At 38.5% G+C, this 23,600-nt stretch overlaps 1 protein-coding gene across 2 annotated transcripts in view; it reads left to right on the top strand.

Annotated features, from left to right (window-relative positions):
• The window catches only part of LOC149797337 (uncharacterized), a 94,405-nt gene that overhangs the window by 54,536 nt on the left and 16,269 nt on the right, over positions 1-23,600 (top strand). The window contains exon 2 of one of the 2 annotated variants that reach the window (XM_089962062.1): positions 22,628-23,008. The exons of the other annotated variant lie outside the window; for it this stretch is intronic. Coding sequence (XP_089818188.1) covers positions 22,628-23,008 — 381 coding nt within the window. The remainder of the gene's footprint in view (positions 1-22,627; positions 23,009-23,600) is intronic. 2 annotated transcript variants of the gene reach the window in all.

Here is a 23,600-nt window from a genome sequence, read left to right as displayed (position 1 = left end):
ATGGGCTGACTCAAGCATTGATAACAACAGATGTGTATCTGTGTGTGTGATTTGGATTTTTTAACGTATCTTTAACCTTGTATCAGTCATATCTCTACGATGTCTGCAGTATGGCAATTTATAATGATGGCTAGTACTGGGGCATCATGCCGCAGACAGGAAGCATGACGTCCCACGCAGTCACATTATCCTGACACCAGACCGTCCAGTCCTAACACTAACATCTTAATGATGAGCGCCAAGCGAGGCACCTGTTAGTACCATTTTTGTTAGTCTTTGGTATGACTCAGCAGGGGATCGAACCCACGACCTCCCGCATCCGAAGCGGACGCTCTAACCACTAGGCCACTGGAGCGGTCGATAACAACATAATCAAATCGTACCCAAGCCAGACCTTTGACGAGGATAATTACAGTCAATGCAATACTGATGATAACTATTGTCAATCTGAATCATATTGTTCACATATCTTTGAACAGAGCACTATTGAGCAATGGACTCGATCGACTTCCTAATGAAGCTTACATCAAAAAGTTGTTAAAACCATCAAATGCAAAAAGGGATATGGTCTCATGGTATAGACATGCATAACAGTTGCAAAATACAGTTATAATGATACGTTGTGACACCAGTCGATTGCTTTTATTTATGACTTCATATATCTCCACGAGGAGACATGATGCTTCACTTAAAAAATCATACAAGGACAGGGTTAAAGTAAGCGTTCGAAAATCACGTATAAGCTACAACCTAGCTTAGATTTGTTTGCTCTACGCTACATAAATTATCATATACATATTACAAAACACACAAAATGTAAATGTTTGGATACTTATTGTCTGTGTTAACTCTGTTGTTGGTCGATATTTTAACATTATTACAAGTGACATTTCCTTTCATTCAGTTAAAAATAACAAAAATTGAAATTGTATAATTTTGGCCTCAGACCCATAACACGTAACTGTATTTTTTATATACACAGTTGGAATGCCACATTCCTTTAATACAACTGAGTTGAGGAAACTTGAAATATTTATACAATTGCTTCCGAATAGTACATTTTTCACAAGTTTCTAGTCAATGGATAAATTCAGATCTTGAGTTCAAAGTATAGTAAATATATTGTTTACTTCTTAGAATCATAATAAAAATCAAGTAGGTACAACCCTCAATCACAGACAAAAAATTAAGCACAACCCATAGATTTATTAGACACCTCCCATAATTAAGAAAAATACAGATTTAAACGAAAATGATTTCTTTTACATAGCATCAAATATTCATACAATACTACAATACTTATATTTACATAAAAAAGATTTTTTAGAATGACACAAAATATGCACAAAAGGGATATGACACTTCTATTCATGTGAGAGTGCATCTGCAATCACATAATCGTTCCCAATAATGTACCTAATGTCAATGTTTTATTCCTGCAAGAGCAAGCTCTTCCTCAACAATCAAATTTTTGATTTTGGTTTTTCGTTGTGATAATGAGAGTAAGAGGTTGTGAACACTGGATACAATAGTTAGATAAATACATGATCTAATATAAATTTCCAAATATTGCAAAGCCAAAATAAAAGCCTAACATTCCTTCTATTTTGGTATAATTTCTCTGGTGCTTGTTTAGATTAATTAGAAGAAGAAAAAAAAAACATACTGGATGATCCACCCCATCTTTATCTGCTTAAATCAATACTATTCAAATTACTACATCACTTGCATCATCAGACGTGTTAAGTAATTGGCTGATCTGGTGCACTTTTAAGCATATCGATTAATTCGTTGAAAGATTCTTAACATTTTATCAGACCAATGAAACCTAGATATTTTAATCAACAAACGTGTCCGAGTCTCGGCATTTAAGGAGATATTTGGATAAAATTTCCAATAATATCCAGCCATACCCCTACATCGCATCAATTGCTATATTAATAGGCATTGGGGATTCAAGGACAGCCTTGACGTTATTTTACACAGGCTTAACTTGACCGTGTCCTTCAATAATTCGTAAAATGTGACATAAGTACAAAAAAACTCACTTTTACCTAATAATTTGATCAAAGCATTTCCTAATGGTTTACAATTGATCTTTCCACGTATAGTTGCAGATGATAACATCATCGATGTGCACGTCACAGTTATCTACATCAGACGTTAGCATGGTCATTAAACGCGGAACTGTTGATGGATAATCGTTGTTCACGTTGGAACTTCACATAACAGCTGCATAAGTTCAGTCTTTTGCTGGGGTTGTGGCTGTGAAAGTTTCAGATACAGATTGTTTAATATTTCTGAGTTTTGAAGATTGATTAAACCAGAGCCATTTCTGTCAGATTGCATGTCATCGTTTATATACTCACTGTGTGGTGCACGTACAACTAAATTAACTCAAGAATCAGCTGTGCTATCAGTACCATATACACCGTTAACATATCTATATGGCAAAGTTTTTTTCTTCTGTTTCCGCCTCTAACTAATGTTAATAATATAATTCAAATAATTTAGTTTCCTTGCAATTGTATAATGACCATATAGGTTATCAACGAAGACGATTTGGGGTAAGAGAAAAAGAACCCTAACTACGGGCCGAAAACTTCTTTAGTTTGTATTTCTTTCAAATTTTAAATTCATATTTGATTGGTTAGAATAACGATAAGTTCATGTTTCAAGCCTTTGACAACTTATATATTAAATCAGATTCATATTCAAGAATATTAATCGTGCAATCTTTATTTGAAAGAAGTTTCTCTTTTAATAATTTCAATGGTCTATGGACAGTATTTCCAATCATTAGTTCAAAAGGATTAAAATCCAGTAAGTCTTATGCTGATTTCCTAACATCAACCAACAGCAAATGAACACCCGAATCACAATTGTTTTCTTTAACAAAGCACTATTCTCCTAATTGCTTTGTAAAATATAGGATTAGGTCGCTGATGAGTGTCTATTATCTTAGCATTATGTTTTTATTCCATTTGACAAGTAATTTCTACAGTACGTAAGAACATCACTTTAATTTGCGGCTAGTAAAATAAAGAGCAAAAGTGACCTCATCAAAAGACTAATCAATAAATGTGTTCGCTGTAGGAATAATTTCCTGAACAACATCAGTCTCATGAGATCTTTTTTTGCCATCGAACTGGTAACTGCAGAGGCAGGATTTATATATCGAACTGTAGTCTCAATATAATCAACTTACAAGAGGATTGACCAGGATGTCACAGAATTAGGCACTGAAATAACTTGGTTTTATCTTAAAACAATTCGACTATTTATCGTTGTACATGCGTACAACGTTATCTAGGGTGAATGTGTTTTTCCAGATAAGCGATTGTATTAACATGTACCTAGCCACAGATATTACTTGTGACAGGTATCATGACTAACATGATATGCACGGGTATTCTACCCTGGCTTGTATTCACTCTCCTATGGATTTAAGTAAGACCAATTTATAAAACCACACTGGTCGTTTTCGGATTACGTCAAGGAGTATACACTCTCCTTTGTTCTCCAGCCATAGGGGTAGGTGTTAAATTTACATTTTTTTTAATTTGATATGCGAAGCTTATTCGGTTTGTAATGTCTTATTGCGTAATAATGTGTTTATTACAACTCAGATTTAAAGTATTATCATATATCTAGAGATTATACAGAAACTATTATGTCCAACTTGGTTTTATTGTAGCTGATTCTGACTGTGTTTGTAGCTGACTGTTATGGTAGCTGACCGTGTTTGTAGCTGTGATTGTGTCTATGAAATGTGATTGTGAATATGACTAGCTGTCCCAAGCCGTCTAAAGTTGCTTCGAGCTATCTGGAATTTCCAGAACAATTAATGCTACGTGCTGTCGATACGTATGTATATGTGTACGTATGTCTGTGCCACGGACGTAGACGTAGCAAAATTGAAAAAGCGCTGTATGCTGTCTGTACGTGTAACGTATGACTGTACTCGTAGTGGATACATAAAGGGTGCGAGCGGTCGATACGAGTGTTGACCAACCCAAGGAATCGTGCGACTGTACAAGGGGTCTAGCAGCATACGATTGGATCAATCGTTGTTCCATTGCATTTTTGTTGTTGTTTATATTCATAAGATTATCGTGAATCTTAGTTGTGGTAAGATTATCGTGAATCTTAGTTGTGGTAAGATTATTGTGAATCTTAGTTGTGGTAAGTTTATTATGAATCTTAGTTGTGTCAAGATTATTATGAATCTTGTGTCAAGATTATTGTGAATCTTAGCGGTGTCAAGATTATTTTGAATCTTAATATAATTATTGTTCGAGATTATGTGGATCTCTTATTGTGTAAAATACTGTTTGAGGTGTATGTGCAGTCCATGAGGGTTCTTGGCTCTGTACTTCATTTTGATTTAATGTTTGTTTTGTTTATTTTCGATGTGTGAATGTTGTGTAGAGTGATTTGAGTAAATCGTATGTTGAGAGCGTGAGAAAATCATTGTATTTTTACATCATATATTTATCAATATTAATTCATTAATAAATTTATATCTTTCCACATTGTGTTTGTGTTGTTCATTTAGTCCAAATACCCACTCGGTTGCAATTATGCACTCTCCAACATAGTTATTTTCTATGCAATCAATATGCAAAGAATGCACTGCTCCAACAGGCAGGGGTCCTAAGACTAGGTCTGATGCCAAATTGAAATATCGGAGACTACACTTAACTAAGCCGTACTCTATTCCATGAATAAGAACGCTTTCATTAGAAGAGGACTTCTCAGGCGAAATTTATGTGTAGCTCAATAGGCTTTGTAGAATCACCAAAAAGTGACATAGAACCTTTTGAAATCGATAAAATATAATTATCCAAAATATAATCAGACAGGGGTTTATTTGACTCAGAAAAAGAATAGGTTCTTACATAAATATGGATGCAGAGCTTGAACTCTTCTATTAAAATGAACTATCTGATGTTATCGGAATATTTATCAACCTTCTTGGCTGAAAGGGACCTCTAAATAGTTGCTATTCTTTCTCGCAAATTCGACACAGGTTTTTTTCAGTTTAATTTCTACAATTCCTAAAGTTTTGCCAATAAAGACTTAAGTATCAAATCATGACCATTCAAGATATACTCTTTAACTACATGATAATCAGCATGTCGTACCGACAGGGAAGTGTAGAATTCAAGATCTTAACTAAAATGTACAGCTTGTAATAGCAAAGTCCATTGCTCTCTTTTGCCATTTCTGCAAATTTCTCGAAGTGAGGAGATTATTTATCTAATTCCTTTTCCTGAAAATGGGGTACTAAAAACTTATATTTCTGGTAAAATCAAAACACGAACTTGTGTGCAAGGGGGGGGGGGGGGCGGGATATTCCACCGGCCGGTACTATTTATTTTAATCCATATTGCAGTTTCCTTTCTTCGTTTTCATTCTCATTTCCGTCATTTCTCTCTCTGGATTTGTATTTGCTGCTCTACTTACTTTCTCTCTTTGCAGCTATGTTTGTCTCTCTTCTTTTTCTATCTGTCTCCAACTTTCCTTTCTTCTCAATTGTATTTCTTTTTCTTCTTTTTCTCTCTGAATCTTTCTTTGGCTATATCTGTCTTTCTTTCTCTATGTCTCTATCTCTTTCTGCATTTACATTTGCCTCTTCTTTGACTATTTCTGAATTTTATTCCAATAATCTCTTTATGAAGCTACAGCTTTTGTTAATTCCAATTCAATCTGGTATTTTAACTGTAATTCCGTTAATTTCCTATCACAACCAAAAGTTACAAAGGAAACTTACAGACTTACTAATCAATCTCAAAACACTAGTAGCCAAAATTTAATTTCACACCAAATACTGAATTAAAATATATATTAAGCTCTGGTTCTGTTAAAGATGCCTTGGCTTTTGAAAGATCATAATATCTGCAACGCTCAAGCAAAGACAAAAACCATTTCCTGGGTAAAATTTTAATTAAAGTCCTCCACTTTAGAGGATATGGTAAATGATTGCTGGTTTCATTAAAGATTTCTCGAATGTTGAAAATTAAACTCCTTTTCAGTGACAAAGAAACTTCAGAAACAAAGTTAATTTATGTTTTAAAGAAAGTGTTCAATATCGCTGAGACGGTTAGAAGGATCTCAGATCCAGGGCGAGCTCCCACTTTCTCTTACGAATCTGTTTTTGAACTATGTAACAGAAAGAAAGTGAAACCAACACCTCAAATAAAATCAAGTAATACATTACAAATTGAATATTTAAGAGAAAGCTGGAGTATTGTGAACTAAACCCCACATTATCTTAAATTCCATTACACAAGTTCAAAAGTGCAGAGTGTTCCAAACAAATTCGAACAGTCTTGCATATCTTGAATGTATCACAATGATAAAGACTCTTTGAATGAGACCTATCCCGAAGTAGTTTTTTAAAATCTAAAACGTTAATGAGCCCTTTGGGATTGCAACGTTTTACATAAATGATTCCTCTCAACTTATATCTGAACACAACTGCGTGCCTGATCATAGATTCCCCAAGACCAGTATGAAACAGGAATTAATACGTCTTTACCAAATCTCTCTCTATATTTACATTATCTAAATCTATAAAATTAACACACACATACACACATATCTATCTGCCAATAATCTTCCGATGTATATCCAGTATTTTATTTAGCTTATTATATACGAAAGAAGGACATGAACCTTACCGCATTAGCCTCAAGCCTTCCAGTTATTATCATTGATAAATGGATCTGTCACCACGGATGATCGATGTATATAATAGATTCACGAATATTAACACTTTATGTTTCTATCACCAACATTATGAATAATGTCTCATTCTATGTATGACGCATGTATTATTGACTTTCACTCTTATAGCGATGTTAAATTACTGACTTCCCATATAGAGATACTGAATATTGACTAGAAAAACAACAACAAATGGAACATTTGTATGACATATCGTCCATTAGACTATTGCGACTTAATTCCGGTTCCACACCACCTGTCGAATGGTCAAGGAGTCACAATCCATGCCCCGCTCCTCCAACTCTACAGAAGGATACAGGTTATACGAGACTCCACAGAGTTCTATAATTCTGGGCCCACTGTAAAATTTTTTTGTCTCAGAAAGCTTTTTGTTTTCTTCATGAAGCCGTCTGCAAAGTGGACAGTCCCTTACAAAAACTCGTATTGTAATTATACAGCGAGTATTTACTCTATAAGTACCCTGCTTATTGTGAGAGCATAGAGCCATATAACTCAGGGTAATCTGGTTCGTTATTGGAGGCACTTTACACTTGCAGCAATGGATCGACCGAACTCAATAGCTTGTAATAACCACGGTTAAAATAATTCACAATAACCCGAATAATTTTTGTTCCTTTCTGATACATAAATATTTTGCTACATACAATTCATTGAGACTCTTTCGAAAGTAAAATATACATGTCATAGAACATGTCGCCAGATCAGCTAACATTTATATAGCCATATATTAATTCAACTTAGCTATAAAGAATAATCCCATATATTTACAGCAAGGCACCACTTGTATTTGGTCTTATTTAAGGTACATTGTCTCCCTTGTATTTGGTCTTATTTAAGGTACATCATCATCATCATCATCATTGGCGACTCGGTCTCGAAAGACCATGCGAATAGCGCCCTTGGGGTGTTGCCTGTCTCTGTTGGCAACGTCTGCTGTGGCTGTGCAGGCCTATACGTGAGTGACAGTCCCTACTGCAGTTGGTGCAGACATACTGGGAAGTCTGCATTACTGTGGTTGCTGTTGCGTTCTTCTTTCTCTTACGTTTCTCTGCCACCAACTGGCCTCTCCTCGCATCAGCGACTGATATGCCATTGTTTACCATCAGTCTCCAGGTGCTTCGGTCCTCAGCCAGCTCTTCCCAGCCATCGGGTGAAATGTTGCATGCCTTCATGTCCCTCTTGCACACATCTTTGAAACGGAGTGAGGGGCGTCCGACTCTTCTCATGCCAGTGGCCAGCTGTCTATATAAGATGTCCTTTGGCAGCCTTCCATCCTCCATGCGTCGGACGTGACCCAGCCATCGAAGGCGGCGTTTAATTAGCAGGGAGTACATGCTGGGGGTACTTGCACGCTGCAGGATCTCGCTGTGTGGAACACGGTCTTGCCAGCTGATTTTCAGGATGCGTTTTAGGCACCGTATATGGAAGGAGTTGAGCCGGCGTTCTTGCCTCATGTAGGTACTCCACGTCTCACTTCCATATAGAAGGGTGCTGAGAACGCAGGCCTGGTAGACTCGGACCTTGGTGTGCTCTGTCAGCGCGTTGTTTTCCCAAACCCTCTTTGTTAATCGAGCCATGATGGTGTTTGCCTTTCCAAGCCTTCTGTCCAGCTCCATATCAATCGAGAGAGTGTTGCTGATGGTTGACCCTAGGTAGGTAAAGTTGTTGACTGCTTCCAGGGTGACACCGTTGATTTTGATTGAAGGGGCAATGGTGGTATCTTGCACGCTGACATTTGTTTTTTCCAAGCTGATTGTGAGACCAAAGTGCGTGCAGGCAACAGCAAAACGGTCTCCCAGTCTCTGGAGGGCTTCCTCGGTGTGGGCCACAAGAGCTGCATCATCTGCAAAAAGCATCTCCCTAATGAGCACAGCTCTCACTTTGGCCTTTGAGCGCAGTCGTGCCAGGTTGAACAGGCTCCCATCAGACCTGGTGTGTAGATATATGCCATCCGTGGACGTGTCGAAGGCGTAGGACAGGAGCAGGGAGAAGAAGATCCCAAAAAGTGTTGGTGCCAGCACGCAGCCCTGCTTCACACCACTGTTAATTGGGAAGGAAGTTGAGGATGATCCATCATACAGGACTGTTCCCTTCATATCTGCATGGAAAGAGATTATCATGCTGAGGAGTTTTGGGGGGCAACCGATCTTACTCAGAAGTTCAAAAAGGCCCTTCCTGCTGACCAAGTCAAAGGCCTTGGTGAGGTCGATGAACATTATGTAGAGTGGTTGACCTTGCTCTCTGCTCTTCTCTTGGAGTTGTCGTAGGGAGAAGATCATGTCTGTCGTCGACCTGCCTGCTCTGAAGCCGCACTGTGATTCCGGGTACACACGGTCTGCCAGCAACTGCAGCCTGTTGAGTATGATGCGGGCGTACACTTTACCAACAATACTCAAGAGCGAGATCCCTCTGTAATTATTACAGTCACTGCGGTCGCCCTTGTTTTTGTAAAGGGTCACAATTGTGGCATCACGCATGTCTTGGGGGACTACTCCTTCCTCTCAGCAGCGGCAAAGTAGCTCGTGCAGTGGTTTAATCAATGCTGGTTTTCCACGTTTGATAGCTTCGGGCGGGATGCTGTCACTACCTGGTGCTTTGTCGTTTGGAAGGCAGTCGATTGCTTTGCTGAGCTCCTCTAAGGTTGGCACTTTGTCGAGCTCTTCCATGGTGGGCAGATTCTTTATGCTGCTGAGGGCTGCATCAGTGACTGACGTTTCTCTGGAGTATAGTTCTGAGTAGTGCTCCACCCATCTGGCCATCTGTTGCCCACGGTCTGTGATCTTCTCTCCCGTCAGGGATTTCAGGGGAGCGACCCCTTTCACTGTAGGGCCTAGAGCCTTCTTGATGCCACTGTACATGCCTTGGATGTGTCCGGACTCGGCACTGCGCTGGATCCCTTCACACAGTTGTTGCCAGTACTCGTTCGCACACTGTCTAGCAATGCGTTGGGTGTTACTTCGGGCACTTCTGAGAGCAGCAAGCGTCCGTTCATTAGGGCATTTTTTGTAAGCTATGAAGGCTTTTCGTTTCTCCTCGATTTGTGGTTCCATCCTTGATAGGTGTGCATTGAACCAGTCCTGGCTGGGTCGTTCCTTCTTGCCAAACGTTGACATAGCTGTACTGTAGATGGCACCCTTCATGGCGTTCCACTTGGCTGTAGCGTCATACTCAGGCAGGTCCTGGAGAGCCTTGTTCAGGGCAGACACATACTCCTCCACCTTGGCAGGGACTGACATCTGTGCAGTGTTTATGCGAGGACATCCTTTTGGTTTTGTGCGGTGTAGCACGTGTGGCTGTAGTCGCACTCTGCTGCTCACAAGGGCATGGTCGGAGTCACAGTCTGCACTGTGGTAGGTTCTGGTGGAGAGGACGCTGTTAAGGGCAGATCGCCTGGTGATGACCAAGTCGAGTTGGTGCCAGTGATGAGATCTGGGGTGTTTCCATGACACTTTGTGTTGTGGCTTACACTTGAAGAAGGTGTTTGTGATGCACAGGCCATGGTAGTTGCATAGCTCCAGCAGTCTCTGGCCGTTTTCGTTGGTCTTTCCAGTGCCATGATATCCGAGGCAGGTAGGCCAGGACTCGTGGTCCGCACCTACTCTGGCATTAAAGTCGCCGAGGAGGAATAGTGGTTCATTTTTGGGGCATCCTTTGATCTGTTCGTCCAGCTGCCCATAGAACTGATCCTTCACGTCTTCTGATGACGTGAGGGTTGGGGCGTAGACACTGATGATGTTGACAGGACCTGAAGTAGTGGTGAGGCGGATGGACAAGAGACGCTCAGTGCCCCCTGTTGGAGGTTCAACCGAGGCCAGGAGATTGTTTTTGATGGCAAAGCCCACTCCGTGCTGACGGGGCTCCTCAGGTTCTCGACCCTTCCAGAAGAAGGTGTAGTTTTCCTCTCTGAGGGAGCCACTAGAGGCAAGCCTGGTTTCCTGGAGGGCAGCTATGCTGATATTTAGTCTGGTGAGTTCTCTATCGATGATGGCCGTCTTTCTGGTGTCGTCCACTTCTCTGAGGTCGTCGGAGATGCCTGTACACATGGTGCGCACATTCCAGCTTGCAAATCGAAGAGCTGGAGTCTTCTTTATTGGTTTCTTGTTTCTTTTGTCTGGTGTGGAATTACCGTCTGCTTGTCATGCTGAACAACACACTGAGCTCCAGACACCCACTGGAGCAGGCAGACGATGGCGGGTCAACACCTTATTGACCGGGGGCTGCCCGGCTTGAGGCGGGCGATAGTTGGCCAGTGGGACACGATGATCCCTCCCACCGTCAAAGCTGACCCGTGGCGCCCCTTCCCTACGCCAATCGGGTGGGACTTATAACCCGTAAACTGTCAGCTTTCGTGTTGTTTCCTCACTCAGTAGCGAGACTGGATTGTCCTCTCCAGGGCGCAAGCCTGGGGGTGGAATATGGAGATCCTGGGCTGCCCAGACGTCAGGATCCCCCTCTCGTCCTTGCTGGTGGGGTCCAAAGGAATGCTGAGCATGACATTTGGGACCAGTTTGGATGCAGGAGCTGCCGGAAGGAGGTCGTAGTCGACCCCCAGCCGCCTTAGGGGCTCCACTCCTGATTTTCTGTCTGGGTTTACTCCCGTAGCCTTTCCTTCTCCCGAAGATATCCACAAGGCAGTGGAGCCATAATCCAATGGATGGGACTTGGTTGGTTTTGAATCAGAGTTTCCTTCTCCTAGATGAACTGCCTGACAAGGTTAACGAGCTTCATCTGCCCGGGTTTGGGGTCAGAGTTTCCCTTCTCTTAGACTGGTTGCCTGCCAAGGCTAATGAGCCCAGTCTGCCCACCCAGTTATACCGCCGGGTACTCGGTCGCGCCACACAGCAGGCTCTGTTAAAACAGGGGGCACCGCGTGAAAGTGCTGCTGTGGACACAATAGTGTAGGAGAGGCCATATGCAAGTAACCTCCTGCCCCGCAGAGCGAGACAGTGGTCCTGCGGCGATCACTACACCTGGGAAGGAGAGGCTATGAGAGACGCTTCACTTTCCTTTGGCAAGCGGGACGTCAGGCCCAGGCCACGCACCCCCAATATTTACCAAACACCTGAATATCCATCTCTTTCTTCCTGCTCCACAATGTAAGAGCTAAAATTTAAAATCCTTATAAGATGTTGCCTTGAGTTGTTTAAGCATCATCTGTCTATGAAGTGTCTGTTAAGCTTAATCTGTTCCTTATCTGTGTATGAATATTGTTCTCAGTCTGTTATCTTAAGGGGCCACCTTAGCATGCTTGAGCAAGTTGGAAGATTGTTCTTTATGGTTGTCAAGGACAATTTTCCATAGCTCACGGGTATGGTCTACTGGATGTCTCTGCTATAAAATAAGATACTGCACTAACATGCAAAGTTTCACATTCTTTAATCACTGCTTTACTGGCTACTATGCCAAATTTCTCATCTTTTCCATAATGTTTAAGCTTTACTAGGTTGTTTTTTTTTAGTCCATTAATGCCAGTCTGCAGGTTCAGTGAGAGGTATTTTGCCCCAACAAACATCTTACTTTTTAATTTCTTTTTAGATTCTTATTTAATTTATCCCAACTCTTCAAGGCAATATAGGGTTGCTGCAGAAGTCCCCTCTTGGCCAAATTGTTTGTGAGAAGAAGTCAAAATTGCACTCTCCTTTTGAATGACTGTACTTTAATTAGGGCTTGGTATTCTGCCTTTTTCTACATTTAATGTTGAAATAACACTGAATAGGGGATGGAGCAGCATGTCTTCTGTTTGTCTATTCAGCATGTACATAGGACTTGTATTCTACATCATTTTCAGGTTTAAAATCACTCAGTGAGACTTCCAGAATAATACTGTCTCCCTTCTTTTCACACACACACACACACACACACACACACGATTCTTAAGGTTTAATGCGTTGGTCTTATTTATGTATATTTCCATATTAGTTCTATCGTAAAAGTGTCCTATAATAAGTATTGTAGCAAATTCTACTTGAATCAAAAGAGTTTGTCATATCATCTGCATACAGTAACGCCAAGAGTTATTCAATATCTCAAGTGATAAATATCCTTCTGCTGAGATTATTTCTTATCATTGATACCCGTTATATTGATCATAAAACACAATAAATAAGGGCTTGGCACCCAAAATTGTGCTATCCGAAGAGAAATGTTAAAATAATCTGGGTGTTTTAACATTACTCTTCAAATATTTATGCATTTGTCATAAAGGTTTTATCAGTGTATACAGACGAAAAACACACGGAAAAATGAAAACCCAAACGTTCCTTTGATGAACCTAGTCGAACTCCTGATGATGCAGGATTTAATCGGTCATGGTCATTCAATATCATCATGGATCCTAATAATTTACAACCTTTGGTCATGTATACATTTAAGTCGGTTAAGCATTTTAAATGGACAAACAAACAACAAGTCAAAGAATTAAAAAAGAAGTTCGTTTGGCGAATTAATCCCATAAGATGAAGGTTGTCACCACTATGGACGAAAGTACTAGAGGAGAAAAAAGTGCGAAATCTTTAGTACCAGAGTTATGTTCACGTTGAAGAACAAAGAAAATAAAGAAAAATATATCATCTACTATTGCTATTTAAAGTTGTGTGTTCCGTTCGATGTGAAACTAAAGAAGATAATAGGTGCAATTTGATCTAAACGCAACGTTAAAAACGTATCTTGTATTGAATACCACTATAGAACAACAAGCAGAGAATGACGCTGGAAAACACTTTACAAACTCATAACAAATTATCTGTTCAGTATATGTGTGTAAAATCAACACGGGAAAGAAGGTGCATATATGTCCCAGGAAAAAGATAATCTACAGATACCATAAAAATCTGTCATATGCAAGGAGAACTATGATATATAAAAACTAAGTATTTGTAGGCAACAAGAAACAAAAAAAAATCTTGTATAGTGGTTATAGGTTTGCTAGAATTAAACCAGTGGTAAACATTTTACGGAAGCAAAATTAGTGATAAAATGAAGTTATTAATAAACTTTGTTATTTTTAAACCCATGTCTTTGTGCTGTCATTCATGATTTTATCGAAAGAAACTGATGCTATGTGTTCATTATTCATGCATTCAGAAAACTTATTCATGATATGTACAGCCTGGTTTTATGGTATTACCTGCCATGCTAATTTTCTTGAACTATGACAGCAAGGTATATAAATATATTTTTGTTGACAATTTATACTTAGTTGAAGGCTTTTGGTGTCTTACTAAAGACAGTTACAAAGCTGAAGAAACGTTATAATTTTTTTTCAGTACACTCAAAAATAAATATAATGGAACCGATCAGATAGACCTAAACTTTATATTTATGAACCCAATAACTTTAAATCAATGTTTCGACGAAGAAACAATACTTTTGCATATAGCATGTCTCTGAAACAAAACGTTGAAAATGATTGCTTTTGAGGAAAATCCGAGACGTCCGTTTACGTTGACTGAAAACAGATATTGATTTCTTCATTGAAAGGCAAGTTTTAGTATGTAATAGATACTATTTTAAAATGTGATAAAGACTTTTCTTAAAGCATGTTCTCATGACCGAAACAGATCCCTTTTCACCCACCCACTAGCCTCCTTTAAACAGAAGTTTGAGTATTTGTTTTATATTTATTTTCGTCTAACACTTTTTCTTGTTCCAAGGCGTTTATTTTCCATTTGTAACGGAACGAATATGCACTGCTGGAAAATACATGTACTATGAATAGTCTCAGCTGGACGATACACGTTATAATAGACGTGAACACATCTTGTCAATTATTAGCTAATACCGAACTATTTATATTCAGTGTCCTTATCTCAGAATTATAATACATTACTATAGCGTATTAGAACAACTGATAGACACATTTACATGATGTGATACTGTTTGTCTCATGAAAACAAAATAATATGCCCATCTTTTTCCATACCAAATGTCTTTGTTTTCAGTTTCTGTCAAAACAAAACTTTGTCATTTTTGTCAAGAAATCATCTTATAGTATGTAAAAATTCGGTTATATTTACTCAAAAATATTCTTTCGCTACTGTTGTTTCGTCTTTTCAATGTATATGCTGTAGCGTTTACAAATTGAGGATTTGGTGAGGAGCCGCAGTGTCTTTTGCGATCAAAGGGGCGAGGTTTCGACTATTATCATCGGAATAGCACAGGAAGGCTACCATAGTGTATCCCTAGGCATTGTACTTTGCTCCAACTTTCTCGGCGCTAAATAAACTACTTGTGCTTCTGTGACGTAAAACACCAAACTAAAACAAAGTAAATTTGTTTGTTATTGTAATGTTTGAAATCCGTTTATAATTTGTTATTATAGGTTTGCTAAATAATGGCGAGACCCCTTCAGTCGGATATAAAATTTACCATAAATCGTTTTATTTATTCGATATATGGTGGGCTGAATTATGTGTGGACTCGAAAAATCGCACTCGTTCTCAAATACAATCCACAGCATCATGAAGAGACATAACACATATTATAACGTTTTCGACAAGCCTGAACATACTGTTGGTGTAATACTACTATTACTACTACTACTACTAAATATAATAATAATAAAAGAAAAATAAGAAGTCAGAACACGCTTTTCATCGACAGATTATACTTCAAGGTACCTATTTTATTATTTTAGTTTCTTATTTATACATTTATTATTTTTTTGTTTATTAATATACTATGCACATATATAGGAATAAACCATTTTAAATAAGTCCAAAAAAGAAAAGTAACATGGAAAGTGTAGGAATTAATTTTCCGAAAGATGTTATGAAGGTTCGGTTTTTCTATCACTGTGTATAATGTCTGAGATAATAAAAGCTAATTTAATGTTACTTCAAGCATATAATCAGTGTAGAAACACGTGATTTTCCCACTTCATGTTCAAATGTATATTTTCCCCTTTTTCTGTTCAGGATAGTAGTTACAACACAACTTTCAACTTGTACACTTTGACCTCATGGTCCATATTCTATGTACATTGCATTGTATGTTCAAAAGCAAAATTCTAAACAATACAACCCCAGATTTGTAAAATGTCATTTTGTCTCACCATCTCACCAGAGTGCGATTAAATACATTAGAAGGTCCAAGTTGTATGGCATTGTGGTAATTACAATCTTTTTGCGAAATATCATTCAAGACAATGCTTATAGAAACATTTAAAATTGGAAGTGAATTCACGTAATTTCTCATTTTACATGCAAATGAGAAGAAACAAAGTAACATAAATAGAAGAAGACCAATAAAGAGTGACATACATCGTCAATAATTATTTGGGGATTGATCACTAGTATGAACCGGGGATTAAGTTAAAAATTGAAAACATTAAGCAATGACAAGTACTAACTTGTAACCAACCGAATTCATTAAGGGCAACCTTTCAAAACAGTTAATTTGCGTCCAGTAGGAAAATACAATCAATTTCGAAAATATTTTTCATCCTTCAATTCTCTGAGATTTCAAGTTTTTCATAATGTTTAGTGTAGCCTCCATTACTGTCAGATCAATGAAATTAAGAAAATGGAGTTTAATAAAACACGTGCCTTTGAAACAACAGCAAAGATAAAATAGATACTCCCTACCTGGTATTTTTCTTCAGCAATGCACTGAAAGAAATGTATACCTAGATTGATCTCTCTTTAGTTGTGTTTATCTCGTATACCACTTTAAAATTTAATACTCATACAGGCGATTACTTCTTCATTTCTGGCTGTTAACATTCATTTGTCATCAAGCTACATTTACAAGGATGTGTTACACTTATGACAAGGATATTCTTGGTTGTACTAAACATGCGGATCTTATTCAAGTGTACGATCCGGAATGATCACCACTCTGCTTCGGTATACTAACAAAGGCTATCTGTTACATTTGTGTATATTTACTCACATATATAATTACTCGTATTTGTGTGTTACATACGTAAATTCCACGGTAACGACAGCAGGTTATATATTTGTCTGCAAGAGCGAGCAGTTATTTACGGCGTAATTCCAAAACAGTCAGTCGAATTATACTAAATCAAAGAAAAAGACGTTCACTCAACACGACTAATGAGACCGTAATTATACCTAGCATTTACACAAAGGTCTTCCATATGGTGGCATAAATACTGAAATGAGGCCAATGTCTGGGCATCCACGACACCATACATAAGAAGAACACTTCTATGCCATTAAATGGATTCACGCACATACCATAGGGAGTAAGAGAGATCTTATGGATTGGTGAGTTGCTGGGATGTGCTCATCACTGACCACTGACTTGTCAGAACCATGCGTAACCTAATCATCATCAAAGAACCACCGTAATCGACCCAACAAGGCGATAATGTCGTCGACACAAACAGGTTACAACATCTGCAGCGGAGGCTAATTTTCCAAATCAAGCAAGACATCAAACGGTCTGCCAAAGGACCACGCACTGGAGGCCCAACTGTAAAATGGACATAGTTCGAAGAGATGGTGCCGAAAACGGCATGATTCATAGGACAAGATTCCACCAGAACTGGTTTGAAGAGTATGATGAGCACATCAAGATCCTGATTGAAGAAAAGAACAAGGCATTGTCTGAGTCGCAGAAATACCAAACTCCATCTCCAAGAGACAGAAGTTCAAGAACATGCAGGCAAGGGCTGCGCAAAATGCAGGACCAATGGTAGGAAAAGAAGGCTGAGGAAGTCCAGCACTATGCTGATATGAAGAACTCGGAAATGTTCTTTAATGACATTAAAGCTGTGTATGGCCCTCCCAGATCAAGATCCACCTTTCTGCTTTCAAGACATAGAAGGAATAAGAACAAGATGGAATGAACACTTTTGCATGCTCCTCAGTCGCCCATCAATGTCGACAGAGCAACACTACAACAAATCCACCAAAGACAAGTCTGCGAAGATCTGGAATAGCCTGCATTTGAGTAGGAAGTATGGAAGGCCATTGAACAGATGAACTGTGGCCGGACACCTCATAAAGATGGAATCCCTGCAGATGTATTCAATGCACTTGGCACAGAAGCATTTGCAGTTTTCCATGGCATCCTGACAAGCATCTGGGACAAAAAGGAGATGCCTGCAGATCTACGAGACACCACAATCTTCTCACTAAGAAAAATTCAAGCGCTAGCACTTGATTGCAACGGCTGTACGGTAATTTCTCTGCTCTCCATAGCAGGGATTTTTTTTCCCGCACCATCCTCAACCATCTCATAGGAACTGCTACCTAAATTACAGTGTGGATTCCATCCAGGCCGCAACACAGTCGACATGATATTCACTGATAAGCGAATACCGGAAAATGCATGGGAAAGCATATAGATCTCTATGCAGTGTCCATCGACCTCACCAAGGCTCTATACTCTGTAAATAGAGAAGCCATGTGGTTTGTCCGAGAAACCTTGGCTGTCCCAGAAAGTACACCACCCTAATCTTGTTGTTTCATGACGACATGACAGGAGCGGCCTTGGCCAATGGGGAGTACTCAGGGCACTTTGGCATCTCGACAGGAGTGAAGTGGGGCTGTGTGCTCGCACCTATGCTGTTTAACCTCTTCATCACCCAAGTGATACTGCATGCAGTGAAGGACCTAAACATTGGAGTCTACATCTAGTATCGCATTGGTGAATCCCTATTTGACTTGCGTCGTTCTCTGCAAGAGCAAAAGCACTGGACAGACTACTTCTTGAAGCTCCGTTTGCAGATGAATGTGCACTTGTAGCACACATGGAAAACCACCTACATAACATTGTGAATACTCTTTCTGAGGCATCCAGGCTCTTTGGTCTGACAAGAAACCAAGATAAAACAGAGGTACTCCTTCCGCCAGCTCCCTTCACAAATCCACCACAACCTACCATCAAGATCTAGAGAAGACAGCTGAAAAACGTTGAGAGCTTTACACACCTGGGAAGCACACTTGTCTTCAGATGGCTCAATGGAAAGTGAAATTGCAGTCAGAATCCTGAGAGCAAGCCAAACACTTGGAAGACTTCCCATGAGAGTCCTGCAGCAAAAAGACATCTGACTGCCCACCAAGAACAAAGTCTATATAGCTGTCATCCTCACCTCTCTGCTCTATGGATGTGAAATCTGGACTATATACTGCAGGCATATGAAGCAGCTCGAGAAATTCCACATGCGTTCATTAGGTCAATTATGAACATCCGATTCCCAGACAGGGTCCCCAACTTAGAATTCCTCAAAAGGGCTAGCGTTCCTACAACTAGTGCTTTAAAACGCATTGAATATATTTACGAGCTAAAGGATGCATCTAAAATATTTAGTACTCTATTTGTAGATTAATTATCTGGCTGTTGAATACGTCGATGTCCGATACCAATACCGACCATCTATTTTGAAATTTTTGTGTATTGACTACCTAAGATATTAGGAAAGCACTACACTAGCTTGGGCGGTATTCTAAGCACACAGTTATAATAATCAATACTTATGAAATGCTGACAGACGATAACAATGAATGGAACATAGGTTTTGGACCAGTAGTTAATCATTTGTATGAATAAATACACTCTACGTCCAAGAAAATTACTGGCAGATTTCACAGAATAACAGTAATTAATCACATCCAATTTGATACTAAATGCTAATTAATTAACTGTCAAACTCCCTTTTTATGTTTTCATTTTGTGAAAGATATCTTTGCATTACACTTAAAGGTGATACCGTAAGCAAATATTTTGAAGAAGCCGTGGACTTTGAATACTGATTTGGAAATGTTTTAACAAGAAACGTTTACACAATATTGTTCTTTCCACTTCTCGGAATTTTCTACTTGAACAGTCGCAAGAATTTGAAATGTACACAAGCATACTTGTGCCTCAGTGATGAAACAGTCTCAACAAGATTGAAACAAAATGTAATTATTGTACATTAGCGTCATATTTAAAACATTTGATCTGATACACCTACCTATTTTTGCAAACGCCTGTCAACGTTATTCTCAAATTTGCTAAACAAATTAAATTCTCAGTTATATAAATTCCTCCGCTTAAATGTGTTCCTTAAAATATATTTAAAATATCGAAAATCCGCATGTCATATTTTGGAAACTCTGAAGGTGAAACGTTTGTTTGATGATTTTGGTAGTTTAGATAATTTAGATTGTGGAATGTCTCTTCTCTGTGTCATTATTGCTGCAACAAGATCAACATGTGCACTTTTCCGAGTTTTTTTCGTTTGATTCCTGAGACATGTCTGTTGCTTGTTGCACTTGGAATCCAATACCTTGTGACTGTTGTACTTATCAAACTCATTTGAAGATGAAATTCTGTTGCTATAGTTACTGACCCTTAATTACCTATCAGTAACTATTAAAATTATCTGGGTCATGCTATTAATCATCCGTTGTCATTGACGAAAGGAAAGAAGTACCATATTATGTGTCTAATATAATATTGGTAAAGTTATCTTCGAAAATAGGGGCACTTTGGACACCATCTGCATATGAGAACTCATTGTAAAACATTCTGCCCGAAATATTGTTGTCAGCCTGAACTAAGCAATAATTTCTCTGTGGTATATACCAGTAAATGTTGGTCTCTACTTACGCTACCCGTTCCCCTCCCCCTCCCCATTATCCCTAGTGAAAAAAGCGGCTGGCTATTAGCGCCCAATATGACTTCATGTCTTAAAGCTAAAAAACATGTTTGATTAGCTTATTATGTATAGCAATACATAATTCCCGATATTTTATAAGTGAACTATTATATGGTAGTTCGAGGCAGGGAGTGGGATACCGAAATAGTTTTGGTGTGCGATAACGAATTGAACATCTGTATCGAATGCTTGATAAGCCATGAAAGATTAGATGGGCATGTAATAAAATAGAACGTACTGGTAACACTCGCATAATTTAAAACAGTGGCTAATTAATGGTCTGCGTCTATATCATGAGCGTGTAGCCTGAATTTCGCATTTTTTCAACACTTAGCAAATTGGTGGTTGTGACGTGACGGGTTGTTATGCCGCCACTGTGGTGGGTGTGTTATTATAGTTTGGGTGGGGTGCTCCCAATATATTATTTAAATTATTATGGAAGCCTCACCCAGGCTCGATTTTAGACGGAAGTTAAATTAGTGAAAGATATTTGTAAAGCGTTGAGTCCCCAGTCAGCAATACCGAAGGTTAAATGATTGAATAGACAAAAACGTGAAATTCAACAAATGACAATTTAATGACAATTCAATAGTTAAATGATTACACTTTCCCAAGTACTCTCCTTCCGCTAGACCATGTGATAGCCTATTGCATCACTTGATTAATAGCGTGAGATAGCTCTCCTCCTGTCCTTGTATTCTACTCATCTGTGTATTCTTCGCTCCTATTCCTCCAATTCCTTCTCCTCTTCTTCCCGACTGTTTCCAAATTCCTTATTCACCTCGACTTTTCTTACTCGTCCACCTTCTCCACTTTCTCCTCCACGACTCCTTTTCCTCCTCGTCCTCGACTTTCTCCCCCGTCTAGACTTGTCGACTCCGACTGCTCTGCCAGTTTAACTTTCAGAGACTGGGACTTAACTGAACCGGAAGTTCTGTCCCCCCAAAAAGGTTCCTGTGAAAACAAAAGGATGGTACAATATCTTCCTTAGCCCTTTCGTCTCACACTACACCCAGCCTATCATCAGATACCGGCTATTCAATATCTTTGGTCACGCATTCATTCACATCGAAATACTCATACATTCTTGTATGGTAAAACAACGCCGTAATAAAAGCAAGGTATCAATTACGTCTCATACATACATCAATAAATTGCGTCACATAAGTACATATTCCTAATCTCATTATACTAAACAATATCACATCAATCAGACACATTTCTTTACATTACAACTCATACAAAGTACACAAATATTCAAATATCCATGCTCTGATATATCCATACATCCATACTTACTAATATTACAAACTTCAATCATTTTCCAAACTCACAATTCAAGCATGTGTAAAATCTGATATATCACATGAATAAATACACTAGTTTACTACGAAGTAACCTAATAGCGAGTTACAAAATTAACACTGACCACAAGCTAACAATCTATATAATTCTCTACATAATATTCAAACCCATTTCTCAAATACGCATGTAAATTAAACACTAAAAAGGTAATTCTACGTTCTAAACGATCCCAGTAATTAAGTATACATACTACACATAATTACAATTACAATGCCGTTATATTCTGAAAAAATGGAGCAAATAACTTGCTGACTTTACGAATCTTTATCTCTCCTTAGAATCTCATCTCAAAGTTTTAGCGCCAAATTATTAGTGGCTCCTCTCGGAGTAATTCCGATTGGATGTCGCTTTAATTCGATACAATCAAACTTATCGGACAACATCCTTCTCGCTGCCTGTCCACGTGGGGATGGATTTAGCACATGCCCCGTTCCCCTCTCGCGGGTTCCTGTGATCTTCGGACAAAGCTGTAACACATAGATGGGAAGTCGCTCGATCTAACCCCTGTGCCGATTTAAGATGCCGGGTCTTCTCTCTGGTCACGATAACCTTGCGTGAGAGATTAATTCTAGCCTGCGGCAATGTTCAGACATCAACCATTGCTTGTACTAATACCTTATTTTATACACGACTTACGAACTGGGGCTTAACAAACGTGATAGTGGGTATAGTTACTACTTTTCAGTGTCAATATAATTTGTCCAAATATAGTTTTATCTACTTAGACTTACATTTTGAATGTATAATCATTCAGCCAAGATGGAATGTTAAGAATTACAAAAACCACAACCATTTTTATGTTTGGTAATAAATATCAATATATCTATTCTCAATTCCACTTTTTATTTGAAAAGGTTGCAACACGTCTTACTAAAGAATGAAATTTACTTTTTTCAGGAACATTGGTCTATATTCAGATTTTCGAAGCACATGCATTTCAAGTTTCATCGTGTTATGGAAGTGAGTTTTGTAATCATTTTAGTCTCAATTGTTCCGCTGGAGAAATAATACAAGTTAACAGTCTTCATTATGGACTATATGGCGAACGACAGTCTAATTGCCACAATGCTACCTGTAAAAGTGAGCCAAGCTGTTGTAGCTACGTTCTAGGTGATTGCTTAGTAGAGATTCCCAAAGAACACAAGAATTCGATTTTAGATAAGTGTTCTGGACGCTCTTCCTGTGGATCTATAAAATTTGACTGGATCACATTGTCAACGCCGAGCTGTTCAGGACCCACAACTAAATATGGTGTGATAGATTACACTTGTGTATATGGTAAGTACATAGTCCGAAAAAAATCCAATTGTTAAGTCTCTTATGAATGATGTTGAAGAATTAAAATTTTACAGAGTTGACTCACTTAATTAGAAAAAAGAACTAATTGATAACATTTTTGAATCATTGCATGTAGAAGCTGAATTACATACAGAACTTATGAATTCATTTGTTTCTCTAACGCGTATTTTCTACGAAAGGACTCCTATCACCTAATATAATCTCTTTAACTTTTTCCTACCAAGGAAATAGCATCAGTTATGCTCCAAAAAAACTATTAAAGAAATAGCGAAGCTTATAAAGATTATGCAAACCATTTAATACAGTTAACACATCTTTTTAAACTCTTGGAAGGCATATCTTTAAATAAATAGCTATTTCAAATAAATATTAAATAGGAAGTTTCACGTTACTGTATTCAATCTTCTAGCGTAAACACTTCATCGTTTTATGTTTTGCTAATTACTGTCTAGTTAATATACTTATCTTGGAATAACACATGTTTGAGGTTTGACATGATAGGACGATGTTATGAATTGCATCTACTTGTAATGACTGTTTGAAGGCTGGAGCAAAAATAAAACTTATGAAT

Source organism: Sinohyriopsis cumingii, chromosome 6 (genome assembly GCF_028554795.1).
Source record: "Sinohyriopsis cumingii isolate HCF-2022 chromosome 6, ASM2855479v2, whole genome shotgun sequence".
NCBI classification, from domain to species: Eukaryota; Metazoa; Mollusca; class Bivalvia; order Unionida; family Unionidae; genus Sinohyriopsis; species Sinohyriopsis cumingii.
The sequence above is the reverse complement of the archived record's forward strand: the minus strand, read 5'-3'. Positions and strand labels throughout refer to the sequence as shown.